The sequence below is a fragment of the Acanthopagrus latus genome, chromosome 5 (genome assembly GCF_904848185.1).
Source record: "Acanthopagrus latus isolate v.2019 chromosome 5, fAcaLat1.1, whole genome shotgun sequence".
Lineage (NCBI taxonomy): Eukaryota > Metazoa > Chordata > Actinopteri > Spariformes > Sparidae > Acanthopagrus > Acanthopagrus latus.
In genome coordinates this window covers 3,487,430-3,507,601 of record NC_051043.1, presented here as the reverse complement: position 1 = coordinate 3,507,601, position 20,172 = coordinate 3,487,430, and the positions used below count along the sequence as shown (strand labels likewise).

The 20,172-nt window shown below is 40.5% G+C and overlaps 1 protein-coding gene across 8 annotated transcripts in view; it reads right to left on the bottom strand.

Annotated features, from left to right (window-relative positions):
- The window catches only part of cacna1ba (calcium channel, voltage-dependent, N type, alpha 1B subunit, a), a 129,513-nt gene that overhangs the window by 32,425 nt on the left and 76,916 nt on the right, over window positions 1-20,172 (bottom strand). For 3 of the 8 annotated variants that reach the window (XM_037097241.1, XM_037097242.1, XM_037097245.1), the window contains exons 18-29: window positions 19,398-19,504; window positions 17,567-17,632; window positions 16,629-16,664; window positions 14,885-15,679; window positions 14,122-14,315; window positions 13,394-13,514; window positions 11,848-11,977; window positions 11,612-11,671; window positions 10,917-11,023; window positions 2,015-2,111; window positions 1,068-1,228; window positions 816-953 (exon numbers count right to left, since the gene is read on the bottom strand). In XM_037097241.1, coding sequence (XP_036953136.1) covers window positions 816-953; window positions 1,068-1,228; window positions 2,015-2,111; window positions 10,917-11,023; window positions 11,612-11,671; window positions 11,848-11,977; window positions 13,394-13,514; window positions 14,122-14,315; window positions 14,885-15,679; window positions 16,629-16,664; window positions 17,567-17,632; window positions 19,398-19,504 — 2,012 coding nt within the window. Of the gene's footprint in view, window positions 1-815; window positions 954-1,067; window positions 1,229-2,014; window positions 2,112-6,353; window positions 6,375-9,312; window positions 9,325-10,916; window positions 11,024-11,611; window positions 11,672-11,847; window positions 11,978-13,393; window positions 13,515-14,121; window positions 14,316-14,884; window positions 15,680-16,628; window positions 16,665-17,566; window positions 17,633-19,397; window positions 19,505-20,172 lie in introns of all 8 variants that reach the window. The other 5 variants (XM_037097238.1, XM_037097239.1, XM_037097240.1 and 2 more) reach the window with 3 other exon arrangements.

Sequence of the window (20,172 nt, the reverse complement as noted above, 5' to 3'; positions counted from 1 at the left end):
TTCTCTGAAACTTAAAAGGCTTTGCCACATGTAATGGCCTCAAATTGTAAAAGTATTACGTGCCCATTTGATTTCCTATTAAAAAAACCTTTAAACTGAGCCATCACAATTTTCATATTGACAATAGATGAAATTATTGTGTATTGTGAAGGGTCTTGACTTCACCTTGTTTACCTCAGTATTCTGGTAAAGATAGTTGCTCTCCATCACCATCATTTCTACCAAGCAGCCCAGTTCAGATCAGTTCAGTTTGTTAAAAATTAGGATGGTTATTTTTGCGCTTACATAATCAAAAAGTGTGGGGTTGGTACCAAAGCAAATACTCTTTCCTGTTATGTTTTGTTACTCTTCTCATGTGGGCTGACATTTTTCTCAGGAGGTAATGGAGACCAAACTGGTGGATGAGTCAAATAAAAAGACACTTTTGTGTTTACTAGTAACAATAATAATGTTATCATCATCATCATCATCATCATCATCAACAACTATCTCAAACTAAGGTACAAAAGAAATCTCTTTCAGTGACAGATGGATGGGTACATGTGCTTTGACAACTTGTTTTATGTTCCTTATGATTCCACTCGGTGTTTTTGATATGTTTGAAGTTGAATTTATTTCCAGAGCCCTCGCTATATGTGGATCAAATTTGTGTCTTTGTTAAGTTATTTTTCTACTTGCATTTTCAGTGGCTGCTTAATTTGTTCCACATGAACCATTGCAGTTACATTTATTCCTGTTTTTGCAAAGTCAAATCCATCGCAGACTTTCGTAGTTTTAACATAAGTGATGTCTATAAAATGATCAGCTTCACTTACGTTGGCCAGCCCTCCCCAGTGGAGACAGTGAAGAGGGTTAGAAAGGCCCACAGCACGTTGTCATAATGGAATTCATATTTCTTCCACTCTCTTGGCATGGCAGCCACCTCTTCTTTGTCGTAGTCTAGGAACTGTCCTCTGGAAGACACAGAGGCATAAATGAAGCTGAGTGGGCATAAAGGTGCGAGCTCTAGTTTGACACCATCAAGGTTTCTGAGAAAAGAAAAGACACAGTTGGTGACTGGGACTAACTTGCAGTCCTTCTGCAGGCCCTTGGACTCATCTGTGCAGTAGAAGAATTTTCCTTTGAAGAGCTGAACTGCTATGACAGCGAAGATGAACATGAAGAGGATGTAAACGATGAGGATGTTGAGCACGTTCTTCAGAGAGTTGACCACGCAGTCGAACACCGCCTGGTGACACACAGAAACACACACAAAATTAATTTTGGGGGTTTAGTGGGAATTATTTCTGAACGTAGTTGAAAACTATTACATTACATTTACTTTAATCATAATGATTAAGATTCTGTAATAATGTGGATGAGCCTGAGCTGCAGGTCCAACCGAGGTCCTTGGAAGATCATGTGAATGTGAATTCCTAGTAGCCTGGCCTGCTGGTAAATGGTCCAGCCAGTGGGATATATTAACATGAGATTAAAAGATGAAGCTGAGAGGAAGAAAATATGCAGTAGAATAGAAAAGTAACTTATCACTGTAAACTACTAGTACACAATGCTCAGCAAGATATCAGATCTGTCAGGGGAAAAAGATAAGCTCCCTGTAGTGACAAAAGCCAGCAGCAGTATATTCTTAACAAAGCAAAACAGTCTAAACACAAACATGCCCAAGATAAACAATTGCTCATCTGGTTTAAAATCTGCTGTACAGAATCAATTTGGATTTCATGGATATAGTGTTGATGAAGTTATAGTATTTTACTGTTGCATGCAATGTGATTTAAGTGAAGTGAAGAAAACCATTTATCTGCACCTTCTTGTTTGAAGTATATATATTTTTTTAATTAATTACAATGTATTAAATGGTGCACCTAACTGTAAATGTCACCAGGGCATCGATTATAAAAAGAGTCAGTAGAGGTGGAACTCTGAGGTAGGTTGTCTGCTTGAATCAGATCTGAGCCATGCAACCTGTCTAAATCAATCACAGTAACACAAGAAGCAGCAACAGGGGAGGAACCTTGAGTTTTGGCAGACGTTTGATGGTCTTAAGAGGCCTGAGCACACGGAGAACCCTCAGTGACTTGATAGTGCTTATGTCTTTGCCTTTGGTCCCCCTGTAGAAAGCAAGCACAGTTAGATCACAGAACTATCACCTCAGGCATGTAGTTCATCAGTTATTTTTCTGAATTACTATGATAATATTCAGCAATATTTAAGAGAATTTATTACTGTAGTACAATTATTTAACCAGTGTCCTGAGCAGGATAAGTGGGGACATATAATGGAGTGGAAGGAAATGAAGCTTCCTATATGTTATCCTGTCACTTCCTGTCACTTTGTAGTGTTAACCATCTGATTTTAACAAAACACCTAGATTCTAGGTGACCGGATCTCCAGTCTTTATGCCTTACTAGGCTGACCACGTCCCGACTCCAGCTCAGTAGCTAACACACAGAGACTAAAATCAAACCTCCAACCTCACTCTAAAAAAACATAAAACCTCTTTCCAAAAACTATTCCTTTAACTTCTTGTAAGAGCCAAATCCTCTTGAGAATTGTTGTGAACTGACAATTTAGCCCCAAACATTGTGTCTTTGTCTAGTCAAATGCATTTCCACTCATATTTATCTATCATTTAAACTGAGAGGAAACTATGGTATGTTCAGCATATTGTCTATAGTCTCTGGGACTAACTGTCAAAATCAAAATATCAAATGTGACACATTTCACACTTGCAGAAAAGGTCTAAATGTGTTGCACTGTAGTGATGACTGTGACTGTGGGCAGAGGGAATATTTTTCAGTGACACTCTCTGACTTGTTGTCATGTTACTCCTGAGCAGTACACACTCCACAGTATAGACACCCTGACACAGGGACATGCACCCTCTGACCATTCAGCTAAGTGTACCATGTAACCCTGGTTTACATGAACAAGTCGATCAGAAATCTCTGCTTGATACACATGCAGTCCAGAAGTTTTTTCACAGAAAGGCCTCCGCTGTTCTTTTGCACAAAGAAGGCTGCATTTCAAAACATTGTTTCCCATGCAAACATGGTCACACTTAAGACTGTGCATCAGAGATCTTAATCAACCAGATGTCCTGACTGTCCATCTTGGGTGATTAAGATCTGAAACTCATTTGAAAGCTAAAAGGAGACATTGTCTGAGGTGAGGTTAAAAAAAACAAAACAAAAAAAAACCAAAAAACATCTGAGAGTTGCACTACATCATCTTTGTAGATTTGTTTCATCTTCTGTTTTTGAAGACTGTGTCTCCAACCAGTGTTTCCCATTAATTACCCCTACTGTAGAGGCCCGCCACAGATTCATAATAATATAAATGAATATCCAACCAGGTCTGAATGCAAAAGTATTGTGTACACTATAGCTGTTTGAATGTCCAAACGCAACAGTAAAAATCCTGCTTTCATGGAAAATCCTCAAACGCAAATCATACAACTGATAAAAAAAAAAAAAAAAAGTGCACACGTTCCATGTAGGCACTCATGACAACTGCTCATTTGTCCACATGTAAAGATCACACTTTCAGAGAGAAACTCAAAACACACATACTTTCGCATTCCCACACACCTTGGAAAATCACTATATAAAGTTGGCGTGCTTGGTGGACAGTTCTGAAAAATTGACGGACACAAACCTTTCCTGATGTATTTTACAGGCTCTTCAATGGTCTTCCCTTAAAACAAACTGAGCCATTTATAATGAACATCTGAAAACAGATAGACGGCTACAAAGGAACAAACTATTCGACAAGCTTTCAAATGTCAACTGAAATCTTTGTCTTGGTCAATCAGCAACATGTGTTCTCTGTATCCTGTCAGTTTTATACGCATGTCATAAAATTACATAAAGATGTACAAACACTGACAGAATACAGCTGCACAGAGTGAGATCAGTGGTGTGTATTGGGTTATTTATACTGCACTGCAGCACTAAAGTGTGCGATTCAGATACTGTTATGTCACAACACTGACGATTTACTGTATTAACATCCTATAAACCCTACAATATGATTTAGTTTGAGCTTCTGCCTCAGTATCTGTTACATGGATTTGGCGTTGAAATATATTCCGTCGTCACACCCGGATTTCATTGTCCATCCATGCTTGAAAATTTATTCCAGAGATCCCTCTCCTCAGCAACAGCTTCAGGTTCCTCCTGGAGGATGCTGGGGCATTCCCAAGTGAGATGAGATACAGTATTTAGTCCCTCCAACATGGCATGGGTCTTTGAGGGGTTCCTGAAATTGACCAACGCTCCCGCTATAGAGGAGGGGGAGTTGAAAGACTTGGGAGAAGTCTTACCCATATCCATGACAGAGGTCAAGAGAGGTCAAGCAGGCAAGAGGATATTCAGTAGCAAGGAGCCGTGTGTGGATGAGATTCAGACTGAGATGCTGTAAAGCTTTGAACAGTCTCATGTGGTTGTGGCAGAAGAGGGGCACTGTTGCCCATTATTAAAAAAAGAGAGAGGAAGGTGTGCTCCAGTTATTGGAATATAACACTGTTCAGCCTCCAAGAGAAAGCTTAAGCCAGGAAGTGCTGGCTAATTGGCGTACCTCAGATCCAGGAGGAGCAATGGAGATCTAACAATGGTAAAATCTCTCCTATTATTTTCTGAAATGGATTCAAGTGAACAGATCAAAGCGTTGCCACAGGCTCTCTCGAAGGCCCCGAAGAACCCCGGACTATTTGTGAACCACTCCAGTAAAATGTGGGACGACAAACAGCATGGCATCCACGTGACACGATGACACAGCTCTTGTCTTTTCTTGTGCCCTTATGAGGCGCCTACATCAATCACAGACACATGCAACAGCTTCCATGCTCTGATGCACATTAGTCTAGCATGCGTTTATAGTGACAGAGGGCTTGGGGGGGTTCAGCCCAGACACTCACACAGTTACAATGAGGGCTAAGGGAACAACCACATAAGATATTCTGATAGCTTTCAAAGAATACCCCTCAACACCCAGATATATATAGTGAGATGCTTGGGGGCGTGAAGGTTCAAATGATAATGAGGATATCTGGCACAAGTAGCTGAGGCCATAACTGTTCATCATTTTCCTGGAACGAGAACGCAGAGATGGGCCCTGAAAACAAAATCTGTCTTCCGACTGTCTCAACACTGCTCTATTTTTACCTCCATTCCACCCCAGAGTCTCTCTCTCTTCTCTCTCTCTCTCTCTCTCTTCTCTGTCTCTCTCTCCCTCTCTCTCAAATAGAGCAGCCTGTGATTCAAGTATGATGCAGTAGTTACCACTCTAATGTCACTTCTTGAAACACTCCTCTAGTGCAGTAGCATAAACAGCAAGAAGCCTCCGAGTCAGGTGTAAGGATTGTTGGGTTCACAGGATTCCCCCTCCAAAGACCAAGGTTTCTCTCCAGGTTGTGACCAAGAATGATTTGTTTATAATTCATGCAACGTTACTAGCTTATCTTAAGTAAAAGACATATCTTACATCATTTACATGTGTGAACTTGTGAGTATTCTAAAAATTGTGCAAGTCCTCATATTTTCCACAACAACAATGTCCGTGAGTACTTCTTGCTCCTCACCACACACTCAATACTATAATCAGTCAACAATTAGGAACAACGAAACTTTAAACTTTAAAAAAATGTATTTATAATCTCATTCCTTGACTCCCTAATAACCTCAAGCTTGCTGCCTGTCCCTAATGCTAATAAACATGGGCTGTGTGCACTGTGAGGGCTCAAAGGCTTCACCTGCTCCTACTTTAGTACTTGATGGAACTCAGGTATGAAGGTGTGAAGGTCACTGTTAACAGACACAAGTTTGCTGACGTTAGCTGCTGTGAGGAAAGGATAGATGGACCAGCACAGGAGGAAACCTACATTAGACACTGACCTCTAAATGACAGACTTCATTCCAAATTGCAATATAAAGAATATGCTTATACCATCTAAAGCCAACTTTTTGATTATCATTGTTTTTTTTTTCTTTGATGAAACAGATCATTTAAATAACTTGTATTGTTTATTGAAGTCATGAAAAAGACAGGAGTTCAAAATAGAACATTTGATTTCCACCCTAAATGGTAACAAAGCATTTTGGAATGAAACAGCTAAAACCAGTAGTGGTTTTGGCAGGCAGAGGAAGGTTTCAATTGAAAGCTGTCAGACAAAGGTTACCGTTGTGTTAATAAGGCATTTAATAAACTGGATTATGAGTTTAATTATCTTATACATGAAGCTGATCCAAGCATAAGTAGGATGGCATTTAGAGAGGGTTGGATTTGGGGGAAAGGGTGAGGGTAAGGTATGGGTACAGGGTGGGGGGTCATGGTGGCATAGGGAGGTTCCCCACCTGGTCACACTTTGTTGCGATCTACTTGGGGGAAAACAGTGGTAAAACAAGGTACAGCACATTTATGGATGCTTCACACACACACAAAATAAAGCATATGTTTGCATCAAATTAAAACACAATAGTTTCTATTACTGAAAACAGGTAATTAGATTATTTTGGCTGCTAGCAGACAACTGGGTAAGTAAATCCCAGTAAAGAATAATGGATTCAGTTTAGGCCACACAAGGAGAAAATAGCAGGTGTGATTGGATGCTGAATGTGCCTGTTATTTTTTGGAGGCAGCCTATCACTGAACACACAAATCAAGATCACTGGTGATTATGACGGGCAGTTGCTCAGCTCTGTAATTGCACGCTGCTACAGCTTCTCAGTGTCAACCAAAAGATCAAATAAAAAGAGCAAATGCCAACAAAACAGGCTTCTTTGGAGATTTTATAATTGTGAATAATATAATCAAGGAAACAGATTCATCATCCCAGTCATGAAAATCAGGTTGTCACTATAAAATCTGAAGCTGACATTAAAAGGCAGAATTGCAGTTTGCAACATCAAGTGTGAAATACACCAAAGAGCTGCAGACTGGGCTCGACACCCGCATGTTTCCAGAAGGTGAGATGACAGATTCACAGATCAGGCTTTCATGGGGGTGCTATGGTTCGTTGTCCTTGCCACAGGCAGTCAATTAGATGGATTGCAGGCAGAATGAGCACCGGCAACATGCATGATGAGTGAATGACAGCTGTCTATCAAAGAGGACTTTCTATCTGTAACCAGCTACATGAGAGTGACCTGGAGCCAAACAGTGTTTGTAAATATGTTCTGTGAATTCCATTTAACCTGTTAAAGCATCAAATATGTGGGTTTGAATGCATAAGAACACGAGAGAATCATTGCTACGGAGATCCAAAGTGTTCAATGTAAAATAAATGTTCACATAAGTACAAACACTAAAAATGTAATATGATCATTAAATTGACCACATAAAATACACATAGACTCAGCTCATTATGATCAACTTAAATTTAATCCTGCCTCTTTTACAATAATAGATGTAACTGCACATCAGTTTCATTTGATGACATTCCTTTAAAATACAACTTTTCATTATGACAACTGGTTCTGGCATGTGGACTGACAGAAAAAGGCTTTGGAATGAATACTGGCATTACATACATATATCTAATGGTTATTGGGTTAAATCAAAACAGATATAAAAACTGTTAGCTTAACTTTCTTGAGTGAGAAATGAGCAGTTTATGGTGATAACGGTGGCAGACTGAACACTCAAAATTCTGATTAGCAATAAGTAGCAATAAGTTATTGATTTATTTCAAAAATAGGTAAACAACTGCAGGCTTCTTACTTCCAGCCACCAACTGTTGATTGTTCAGCTGAAGTGAAAACTGTCATAGTACATTTTGTGACCCGTGATGAGCTCGCTAATTAATGTTAGCTCCATGAGTTGGTTTAAATGCTGCCTCTGGTTGGCTTTTTAAAACCAACGTATTTTAAAAGATAATCTTTTAAAAGATTTTTTAATACACAACATATATAATATCTTAGCAAATGATGACATTAAAAGGCAGAATTGCAGTTTGCAACTTCAAGTGTGAAATGCACACTTGACCCTGATAACCAGTTCATATAGTAAGCTAGTAAGCATTATTTCATAATCTCTTATCTATTCATTTATTTAGTATTGAACACTGGGTCTCTGTATCAGCAGGTTGTCAGTCATTGAAAAGTCCTGTTTACTGTATAAGTCATGAAAAAATACTTACAAATGCTATTCAGCTCAGGTATGGAACTGAACCATATCAATATACCCCATGTACAATGTGATGCTGGGTCAGGTTGAGTAATGTTGTGTGGAACAGACTGCATGTAAATGGGAATGATGTGACAGTATGGTCATAGGGTAGCCATTAAAAACCTATAACTAACAGCAGTAATGTCATACAGTTTATCTGATGGGCATGCTCCAATCACAGGGATCAGTATTCCCTCAGATGTACTTATGCCCTCCGGAAGCAGCCTGCTTGTTACATTCGTGAGCCTTGTTCGATTAATAAGACAGAATGTGAAATTGGTTGTTTTATTCAAGCAGAGCAGTGGTGAGGCAAAGTGCTGGTGAAACACCTCCCATCAGAGGCTCAGGGAAGATTTGGATGATGAACACACAGGTGACATGGCCTTCTATAGCAAAGGAGAGCATGGAGGAGGACCCCCATCCTGACACACGAGGGTACAGGAAGGTCTTAGATGAACGACGAGATGGGAGTGTGTTCAACGCACAACAGTGCACATTGCAAAAAATACTCATTCTCACAAGCAATTTCACTTCATATACTGCTTACAGTCCTGTAAAGAACACAGCTGATGGTGATGTCTTTCCTTCTTCTGCAATCACCGTTTTGCACTAATAATGATGTAGCAAGAAATCCAAGCATGTAAGTAAATGTCAGTATATCTATGGCTGAGTTTTGAATGATGAGACATTTTGAACAAAGAAAGAATTACTTGTTTAAATTCTTCTATGCTTGTAATTTTGCTAATAAAACAACTTTTGAAAATGTTCATACATTTGCTCAAAATGTCCAAATTCCCTTAGAATTATGGGGCAAATATGACTCATTGCAGTAGACAAGGCAAGTTTAAGAGAAGTGATTACACTGCCCGAGTTACTAGAATATAATACAACTAAGAGAATGTGTTGGTGCACTGGATTCATTTTAATTCATATACCCCTTTACTTAAAGAAACAGGGAAAATACAGCCGCATTCTTTAACCTATGACAGGCCTTTACATGAAACCTGGATACATTTCAAGTAAGACTGAATATGAGAGGAAATTACTTGTTTTTGCAGTGTAAGCCATGTATGTTTTCTCTCTCACATACATACACACAGATAATGTCACAGACAGGCAAGATGAGAGAGGTAGAGGAAGCATTACCCCATGAAGCTCCTTCAAAACGATCCCGGGACAGAAACGGGGAGAGGATCATGTCAATAAACACTTAGAACAACACCACAACTCACACACACAAATGCACACGCGCACACACACAAACACACACACATACAAACACACACACACAGACACAACAGACTTTAAGAAAAAGCTGTGGCCAGCAGCAAAGGTTGAGTTGCCAGCTCACAGTATATATTACAGCTTACATCACTGAGATATTTTTTGAACTTATAACAACCACAAATCATCTCAGTGTATTTAAAACGTCATGAAATTACTTAAAATCAGACAGTAAAAATGTCAAATTAAAATATTGACAGAAGTGGTCAATCTATTTGATCACTGAATTACTGAATTATGAATAAAATAGAACTGTCGCATGAAATCATCATATTAATTTATCTAATATAATTTCAGCTCTTTCAACACTTGCAGAAACTTCTAACAGGGCCCCAGTGGGTCCATACAGCCACATTTGCGTAACGCATGTTCAGCCATCCAACCTGGAATTGAGTCCCACGAAAAGGGGCATTCACTAACCACTGAACCCACTGATGTTCAGGATCAAGTGAATTGGCAGGAAAGCAGAGTGACAGCGTTGCACAAGTGTTCCCAGAACTTGAATTATAAGACTTAATCATTGTATTTCAGCCAGGATTCTAACCCTAACCCTGTAACAGGGAACTTAGACAATCTTTATGAAAAGATAATCTCATCATCCTCTTCCACTGTTAAAGGGGCAGGTAACCTCTAAATCAAAACCACATTTCTCCTCTTCCCTGTAGTGCTATTTATCCATCTAGATTGTTTTGGTGTGAGTTGCTGAGTTGTAGAGATATCGGCCATGGAGATGTACGTCTTTTATCAAGTATAATGGAACTTGATGGCCCTTGGCTTGTTACGCTCAATGCCAAATAATTTCATTGGAAATACTCAACAGCAATGTCTCTTTCCTGAAATCATGACCATCGTTACCCTGGATAATCCAAACACTGTGTTTTGAGCAGTTTCAAGTAGGAACTATTTTCGAACTATACCTGCCAAACATATCAACGTGCAATAAAACGAGGTAATCTATGAAGTCATAATTTCTGGAGGGAGACATTGCTGTTGAGTTTTTCAAATATATTTTTGCCAGTTTTAGCATCACAAGCTCATTAAGCTCATTTTGTTCCATTATACTGGAGATGACAGAGACATCTCGAAAGCCTATTTTTCTCCAAAACTCGCACAAAAACAATCTAGATAGATAAATAGCACAACAGGTAAGAGGAAAAATATGTATGCTTGATTTTGGGGTGAACTGTCCCTTTACATTAACCTTTGGTTATTGCTTAAATATACTGTTATGCTTTCTCCTTAAAAACATTTGGCGGACGAGATGATGCAAGGCAGAACTGTGGCCACCACAGTCCATTTTACACAAGTTGTTTCTGACTGAAGTTAAGCAGCTACTGTATATTAAACCTGACACACCAGACCACCAGTCGCCAGGACGCATCTGCCAAATCTGTTGATCAGAATTAAATATTTGCAAATGTAGACATTTGAGTTTATAACAAAAACAAAAGAGTTTTTGAACTTACGAAAATGCAAAAGCCACCAGCGCCCCACTGACCACTATGAAATCCAGAATGTTCCACAGGTCTCTGAAGTAGGATCCAGGATGAAGCAGCAGGCCGAGGTCCACCATCTAAAACCATAAAACACACCACTGTTACATCTTTTTATTTCGGATTTATCAATTGTACTTTTAGTTTAGTTCAAAAAGTATTACATAATGGACTCATCATTACACAACCGCTGGTGATTTTCTATTGATTTCCCCATATTTATATTTAGATATTAATTTATAAGACTTTGAGTGTCTCTTTAAGAACACATTTATCAACTGATACTTTTGACTTAGAGACAGGTTTACCAATCATCACCAATTTTTTAGATGAAACAGTGAAAGAGAGTTCAAGACATGGATTTAAATGAAAATGCAGATGATTTTTAATAGAGAGGGGCATCCATACAGCCTTGATATCCTGAATCCACCACAGTGGTCACAATGAGGTGAAGTCCTGGCACAGACTGCCTCAATGTCCTCTCCAAATTCATCACTTAAGTGCTTTCATAAGTAGAAATGCAATGAGTCAGCAACTCAATTCTGATAAATTATAATCAAATACACTGTTATCACAGATGATTTACTCTGTGGAAGAAGAGTGCAGTGGAAGACAGTGACATCACTAAGTTACAAATGTTTAAAGCGTGTCTTTATTTCCATGTTTACCTTAATCACCATTTCAAAGGTGAAAACACCAGTGAAGGCATAGTCCAGATATTTGAGCACCTGAGACAGAGAGAATAAATCAGTGCTGGAACAGTGTATACAGTAACAATGACAAAACACCACACTAACCAGAAAATATTTCAGGATAAAACACCTTTTAACAAACACAGCTGGGTACGTGTGAATGTAGGAAATATAATATTAGTGTGCATGTGTTTGTGTATACTTGGTCTCACATTGTTTCGAGGGGCGTTGGTCCAGACAGGATCCTCCGCTGCCAAAGCGATACTGCTCATGGCAATGACCACCAGGATGGACATCTCAAAATAACGCATAGTCACAATGTAGTGACATAACCGTCTCACTCTGAGGAGACAGACAGAGAGAGCGAGACAGAGAGTAAGCAGCAGACACAGATATAAAAAAAGATTGTGGCAGCCACTGTTATCTCCTCACCACTTATTTGCTGCAACGAACAAAAACATCTAAAGGAAGGATCAGAATAAAGCCAAGCTCTCAGTTATTTACATTACTTTTCTTTTTTTTTTACAACCACACATGGGAATTACAGTTTACAATCACATACTATGTCAATGAAACAGAGAAAAAATACACAAAAAAGGGGTCAGGAAATCTAATTACGGGAAATGCAGAAGTAGTAGAAGTGTGCACCCACAAGGTGTACAGAATGTACATCCTGATTGCTTTTTTGTGTTCATTTATTCTCAGTGTTGAGACATTGTGGATCTGCAGAGTCTCTACAGCTACAACCGTAGACAGCAACTCTTGTGTTGGTAAATATTTGCCATGATAAAGGTCTAATGACTGTGGACCTCAGTGTACTGAGCGTTCCTTTCTCCATAGCTGATTTTTTTTTTTTTTGTTTTACTTTTTTGGACATGTCAGGTAAAATGAACAGGAAAGGAAAGCAAGAGCAGAATATAAAATAAAGCATCACCTAAACACTACTAGGATGAAGGAAGGAAACCTTTACACACATTTGTCATGCAAATACTAACAAGAATACAGCATGAATTAAACATTTATACTGTGCATGGGGGCTGATCTAAGTGTGTGCTGCAGCCAAACATGCTCAAACTTTATTTATGAGCTCAGCACACAAGTAAGCGCAGAGCCTTAACCTAAAATTACTAGTGTTCCTGTTAACGTCCGACATGCAGACCAGCTACCACAGTCTCCTGTGTGTGTGTTGGTATTGGGAATTGACAGTGTGTTTATGTGAAGGTTTGTGAGCACACTGAGGAGATGTACTCTGGTATTGAGAGGCGCCGGTTTCTTGAGGGGGAGAGGGACATGTTCAGCACACACACAAGCTTCCTCATCACTCACAGTGTTGTAGGACTGGGTGACTCTTGGTATCGTTGTGATGAGATGCTCAATTAGAGATAAGAAATAAAAGAGCTGATATAAAAACTCTCCATGGTCTATAGTAGAGCCCGACTGATATATTGACCGATATGGAAACTTTATCTTTATACGTATAAAGCACAAAAGGATGCTTGGGGTTGTTTATGATGATAAGATTCCCAGCGAGGTCATCATTTTACGCAATAAAGTTTACTGGTAGACTGCAAAATATCTTGCCCCTGTCAGATATCTTCTTGCCAACAACGTTGTTGCAATTGTCCCCCAAAATTGAGTATTTTTCTATAGCAGACCTATGAACAAAATGGAGGAAAAAAGGTAAATGGCATGATCTAATGCATGTCAGAGGTCCGACAGGAGGTGAAGAAGTGAATGAAGAAGATCAAGGTGACTCACGGATTTGTCTGTCCAAACATGAACATGGAACTATAAGGCAGGATGGGTTTGGGTCCACTTGGACCGAGATCCTCCAGGTTCTTCTCATTCATGGGCATCGTCTCGCAGTCAATGCTGTTCACTGGAAAGACACAGAGTTCAGTTACAGCAACGCATGTCAGAGTCATGAAAGTCTCTCTTGAATGGGATGTTTATTGAAAAAAATGCACATCAAGAGGCTTGTTTGTGTTGGCCTAGAGGTTAAGGAGCACCATCTTTTTTTCCCCATCATGTCCTGTCACCTCTCTACTGCAGCTATAATACTGTATTTGACATAGCTCAGTACATGCATTTGAAGCTTTAAGTGTATTGCAGAGAATGGTGACTATAATAGAGGCCAAACTCAACATTACTGAATGAGGCACAAAGTCATGAATAAAACAACCTGTTATTAACCTGCTATTCCATGACCGTCTCAACATGCTGGTCTCCCTCAGATGGTGTTCCTTTGGGCTCATGTTGTGTTGGGTTGTGTCCCCTCTACACCTGCTTGCAAATATATTTTGTTTGTTTTTCTTATTGAAATGCTGTTTATTTTCCCTTATTTGCTGTATTTCTACTCTATTTATAAAAAAAAAACAAAAAACACTGCTCCATAAGGATGTTAAAGGATTTAAATGTAATGGCTGCCATGGAAGTAATCTGAGTCATGTTATGTGTGCAACCGGGGGGCCTTCGTAGACACTGACGTTGAATGAGGGTGGTCTCTCCAGGCGGGGAGGTGACAGTCACAGGAGGTATGTGGATGGAAGTCTGGCCAGTTCGTCTGACGTTCCTCTGGTTGTCTGAGTCCTCTGGTTGGTCAGGGGGCCAGTTGCCCCCCCCAGAGCCCTGCTGGGGGGAGAGGGCTAGCGACTCCCCCTCTGAGTCACCAAACCGGTCCCTAGAACAGAGACAACATGTAAATATACAGCAAATTCAAACAGTATCTCACACTGCTGGCCTGGGGGGGAAGGTATACGATGCAATGTATAGACTTATATGAAAGTAATCACTCTCAAGAGTGTGTCGCAGTGTCTGTAGATGCACAGACCTTGACCTCTGTCTGAATTTTTGCCGTTTTGAGGACATTTGTCGACCTCAGCCTTCGGGCAGTGGGTGTGCAGCCCCCAGCTCATAACAGTGTGCAGGCTGTGAGGGTGGGACACTATTACTGTCATTCACTACCAATATCAGTTGACAGAGCCTGCACATTGTGCCTGCCACCTCTGTCAATGCAATTCCATTAGACTACAGGTTGATAGGTCTGGCTAAATATTTACAGACCAGTAGAAACACAATTTAATACTGCAGGGTCCCTGAAAAGCAATAATATGTCCTCTGTATCCAGATGCAAAATTGTGGAAGATGTGATGTGCTGAATTTCCACTGTAAGCTTTAACAAGCTCATAGTCCTGGAAAGTCACTGTTCAGAGAAAAGAGCATCTACTATACAGATGTTCAGATTTTTACCTGTGACTGTGCGTCTTCTCTCGCTCAGTGGACTCTTCTCCTTCCATTGTGGATTGGCCTCTGGATCCATGGTTCCTGTGCCTCCTCCTTTCTCCATTGACACCACTGTCTCCTTTAGAAATCTTATCCCCATCCCTGTGAGATGAACGTCCATCTTTGTGGCGGGGTCTCCGCTCTCCCCTCCCTCGACCGTTCACAGTCCCGTTGCCCCCTCGGGACTGCTTGTGTGAATGATGATGCCGATGCTCTCTCTCGCTCGTGACTCCTCCACCTCCGCTGTCGTCCACTGAGTTCTGATGGTGATGCCTCCTGCCCCCCTCTTGGCTGCGGGACCTTTCGTTCTCCCCCTCTTTGCTGTTACTGCCATCGTGATCTTTGGAACGGCTGTGATGCACGTGGTGCCCCCCGTCCTTACTCGCGTCGCCGTTATCATTTGTCTCCTCTCTCATCCTGGTACGGTCCCTCCCTCTGTGGCGGTGGTGGCGACGGGGCTGGTGAGGCACAGGAGGAGGAGGAGGGTCGGCAGCGGTCTCAGCATCCTCTGGCACGCAGGACTTGTGATGGTGGTGCTGGTGGCCACCAAGCAAAGGCCCATCACGGGGTTCAACAACCAGCGGCCGGTCAAGGTGGGTCTTCATGTCGGGCCGGATGTGGAGGGCCGAGGACATTCGGAGACGCTCCTCAGGCTCCAGCTCACAGTAGAGGGCCTCGCAGCTTGCCCGGTTCTGCCTCCTCAGCTGGTTGGCCCTCTGCTCCCACACTGACATCGCCTTCACTGACTTCTGCTGCTCCTTACTGGTGGGGGGAGAACCAGACAAATCAAAACCACTGAGAGTGATACTACCATATAAAATACTGTGTAAACCATTTAATAAACCCTGTACTTTGATGTCAGTGTCACAGTTTGTTACAACAGTTTGTTATCTCCAAAGGATATTAGCATTTCCATTACACTGACAGGCATGGCCTCCTCTGAGGCGTGACACATTCATGTTTATGTACTTTACACTTTGTGACTTCATGGTGCATAAAACCAGCAGTATGTTCCATTTTACATTTCATGATGGCACACAGTCCCTACATGCTGAATGATTTACAGTATGACTGAGGTGCAATGAAGCTTTCAACACAGCAAACCACAGGGTCCATCTATCACACCCTACTTTGGAGCCATATCGGCCATGGCTATGCCTGAACAAAGGCAAACCATGGCAACATTACCATGCACGGACATGCCACTTTTTTTCTGTCAGTGTCTGAGTTTAATAGCTACAGTACTTGGCTGAATGCATGCAGTTTTGATACTGTTATGAAATAAAAACAGTGCTATCTCCTCACCTTATTCTAGAGTGGGAAATTACATGTTACAATGCAATCTCTCAATGTTTCATTTCATCAAACACTATACAGATTAGGAACGGAAAATAACTTCATCCCATGCTCTCAACTCCCTATCATCCTGCACATTCTTTGTACTAACTTCCTACACATTCATACATATATTCTACATGTGTAAAGCACACTGTAGTACACACTACACTTTAAGAACTCCTGCTAAAAGGTGGATGGACAACATGGGACAGGACTCGAGACAACAGCATGGTGTGCATCACATGAATGCGGGGCAGCTCGGTTTCATTATTGTGGTCTTGGTTTTAAGAACATTAATAATGAGAACATGGTTATGCATGTATGTGTGTAATCAACATCATTGACCACCTTGCCAGTAGGCGGTTGGGTTTACCTCAGGTAGTGATGGACTGGGGTGCAGACATAACTCCTACAAACACATAAAGGGAGCAACATTGAAACAAACAGAGGGAGAGAAGGAACTTCAGGGACAGCAACAGGTTACAGACAAAAGCACAGAGGGGGCAAACCAATTTTGGGACACTGACACAGGGAGAAACATGTACTGTAGAGATGCAAAACTAAAGAAAAACCCAAAAGGAATCGCTTTTGCTGAAAGATTTGCAGGAGAAAAATGGACGGGAGCAGTGGGGTTACGGCAAATTGACATTATTACTAATGCTATTTTCAGCCTTGGTATCAAATCTACCCAATCTCTCCATCTCAGTCATTTGCATTATGATGTACAGTTATCATATATTGAAATTTAAACTAACAATTTTACAGGTCTTGAGAGAAATATCGCTTGTTACTTTCTGACTTCTCTGCCCTGTTCACTGGTTTCTATATTATTGAGGATGTTAATCTTTAAAAGCTTGCACATACAAAGCTAACATAACAGTTATAACATACAACACATATTTACAACCAGCTTGATAAAAATGAATGACAGCTGCATATATACATATATATATAATAAACAGGTACAATATGAACAATGAGATATTGGAAACTACAGATGACAACAGATACGCTCGCAAACATTCTCACACAGTCAGATACCTTGATCACCAACACACACACTCATGACACTATTCGATCACAGAGAAATAAAGATAAAAAGAAACAGAGGGATGGAAACTCTGAAATACACACGCAGCTCTATCAGGAGGAGTGAGCACTTAGGAACTGCCACGTCCTCGTGGACAATCCATACAGAAGAATGACATAATAATGAGAGCAGAAGGAGACAGGGTTGGGCAGCGACAGATGAGGGATGTGAGAAGGGTAATGTGAGGATTTAAACATTGTAACAGAGAGGTAATAACTCACAGTGAGTTAACGCTGCAGATGGATGAGCTGCTAGAGTGCGCGTTACCTCGACTGCGTGTTAGAAAACTGCACATGCACAAAACAAAAATGGGGGAAGGGGAACATCATATAGGATGAAATCAGAGAAACACAAGCTAGACACAATTCGACATTTCTCCGTCTTCTCTGTGTCCTTTAGCTTCCCATTGCAATTTCAATGCAATGGGCAGTCAAAGCCCAGAAACATAAGACTAAGTTTGAACCAGAAAGGAAGTGTCACACAGTGGACCATTCAGGACATTTTGACCACCACCGTGACAGTTTTTTCAGTTTTTTAGCTACAATGAGAATGGGAAATACTATTAAAGCCCAGATCTGCTGAATTATACAGACATAACACATTTCACTGTAACTAGTGATGAGAAAATCACGTTGAATTTTACAGCTATGTGTAGTGTTATGTGTCATAATATAAATATATTGTGAGCATATGTATATAATCCATTTTTTAAATATACAAAAATACTGATGAGTGCAACTTTGAATGAAGTTAAAATCACTGCCATTTATAGTGATCAAGTTTCTCTCGTTCGGCCTCGGAAAAACAAAGTTGCAGATTTACAACATTACATTTTTGGAGTTGTTCTAATGGTGTCAGGATCAATTTTGAAGGATCCTGAAATGATGATAACTCCAAATGTTAAATGTTAAACTCTGGATGTCCATTATGTGCTTAAGCCAGTGCCTCAAGACTTTTTTCTCTCTTTGCCACATAGGGTAGTTATCATGTACCAAGTTCTCAAGAAGTCTATTTCATTCAACTTCACTAAGACTATTCATGTCTACAGAACAGCCCTCTGTTTACAAATGAGTATGGACAGTTAATGCTCACGTGCACAGTTTGTTACAGAACATCAAACAGTATACATAGTATCTCTACTTCAAAATGGTAGAGGAAAGTTTTCAAGAGTAAAACAACACATATTAAATTCAAGTTGAGGCTACCTGGTTAACTAACTAGACAAGATATTATTCACATACTGTACTGCTTGGACAATTTATCTCTAAGTCCAGAATCAGCCTTGCGAACAACTGCATTTGTGTCTGAACTGAAGAGCTTTTCCTTAAATCTGTCCCAATATTACATATGTTGTATGTGTGTGGTTTCAAGGGCCTGCTGTGGTTCTGTGTCAAAATCACCATAGGTTCTCACCTACAACACACTGTCTTTTTGAGTGTGTGTAAAATCAGTTTTCACTATCACTTCTCTTTGTAGTATTTTTTGTGTGTTCTGATGTTTCTTAGGGACCGTGCAGAAGTCTACAGCAGAGGTCACCTGGGAGACAGAAAACAGGGAACTGCCTTGTGAAGAAAAGAAGTGAGGGACAGAATGTGTGTGGGCGATGAGATTTACATCAGCTATCACTGGGACATAGACTCTGAGGAGGTTAGTCAAACCTATGCTTTGTTCCGACAAGAGCTTGTCTTCAGCACATTAGAGAACTACAAACATGCGTGATAACAGTGAACAGTGAAAGAATATTAGACCAGGTTGTCTCTGTTTGTGTTCATAAAGACAGAGAAACAAGGCTTGGCGGGAAGAAAGAGGAAAACGAAAAGCTATGTTGAGACTCAACATTTGGACCATTATGTGATTTCTACCATTCTTCTGTCTTATGGCTTTAATAATACAATTCTTTATACATGGGCAGAGTTTTGTGTATGGACACAATAGTGAACTGGTCTGCAGCGGGTTAGGCGCACAGCAAAGGTTGTATCTTCTGTTCATGTCTGTTGAGTGGGAACAGATATTTCAGGAAGCCAGAACAAACATTAGAATAGGCTGACTTACGCTGTGATGGAAATGTTAGCGGCCGACATGGGGCTGACCTCCTTTACCTCCTTGGCCTTCTGCAGTGCAAGCTTCTTATTGATGGCCTCCTCTTGCTCCTCTTCGTCCTGGACGGCAGGTGCAAGAACAAACATACATACATACAGCACATAGAACAAGTCCTTTTATAGGATCATTATTATTTATCTATGTCACCACCTTCAGACCTAGATCTGAGTGACAAGGTGAGTTTTGTGGAACTTCTCGGCTGGCCGTTAGTTTAAGTTAGCGGACTTCATCAGCTGACTAATGTTAGCTACGCTGCTCTCTGGTTTACTGGTTTACCTATTGTTTTGATTGATTCAGTACAGTGTGCACTTCCACAGCATTAATTGCATCAGAACAGGATGGTTATACTCAACACCCTGCTGCTCTCACTCAGTCTTCACTGACAGAAACTTTTTTTGTATTATTTTTTGTAATTATTCACATTCACATGGATCGCTGTTGGTCAATAAAACCCAAACCTTCGTCAGCAGATATTCACATTAAAACTCTTCCAGCAGTTCAGTTGGCACTCTCCCTCCCTTTCCTGGTCTTCTTTACGCAAAAGTGAAGCAACTGAAATAAGTAGGTGGATAAAAACAGCATTTGTGCTGGAGAAGAGGAACCGAGAGCAGCAGTTGGTGAGTGGTGAGTATGACATGACTCTGTTGATTGTGTAAATGTGCATTATTCTGAATTATTTTAGTGCAGGTGATTCTACCACCCATCTGAGATTTAGCCAGCATTTTCC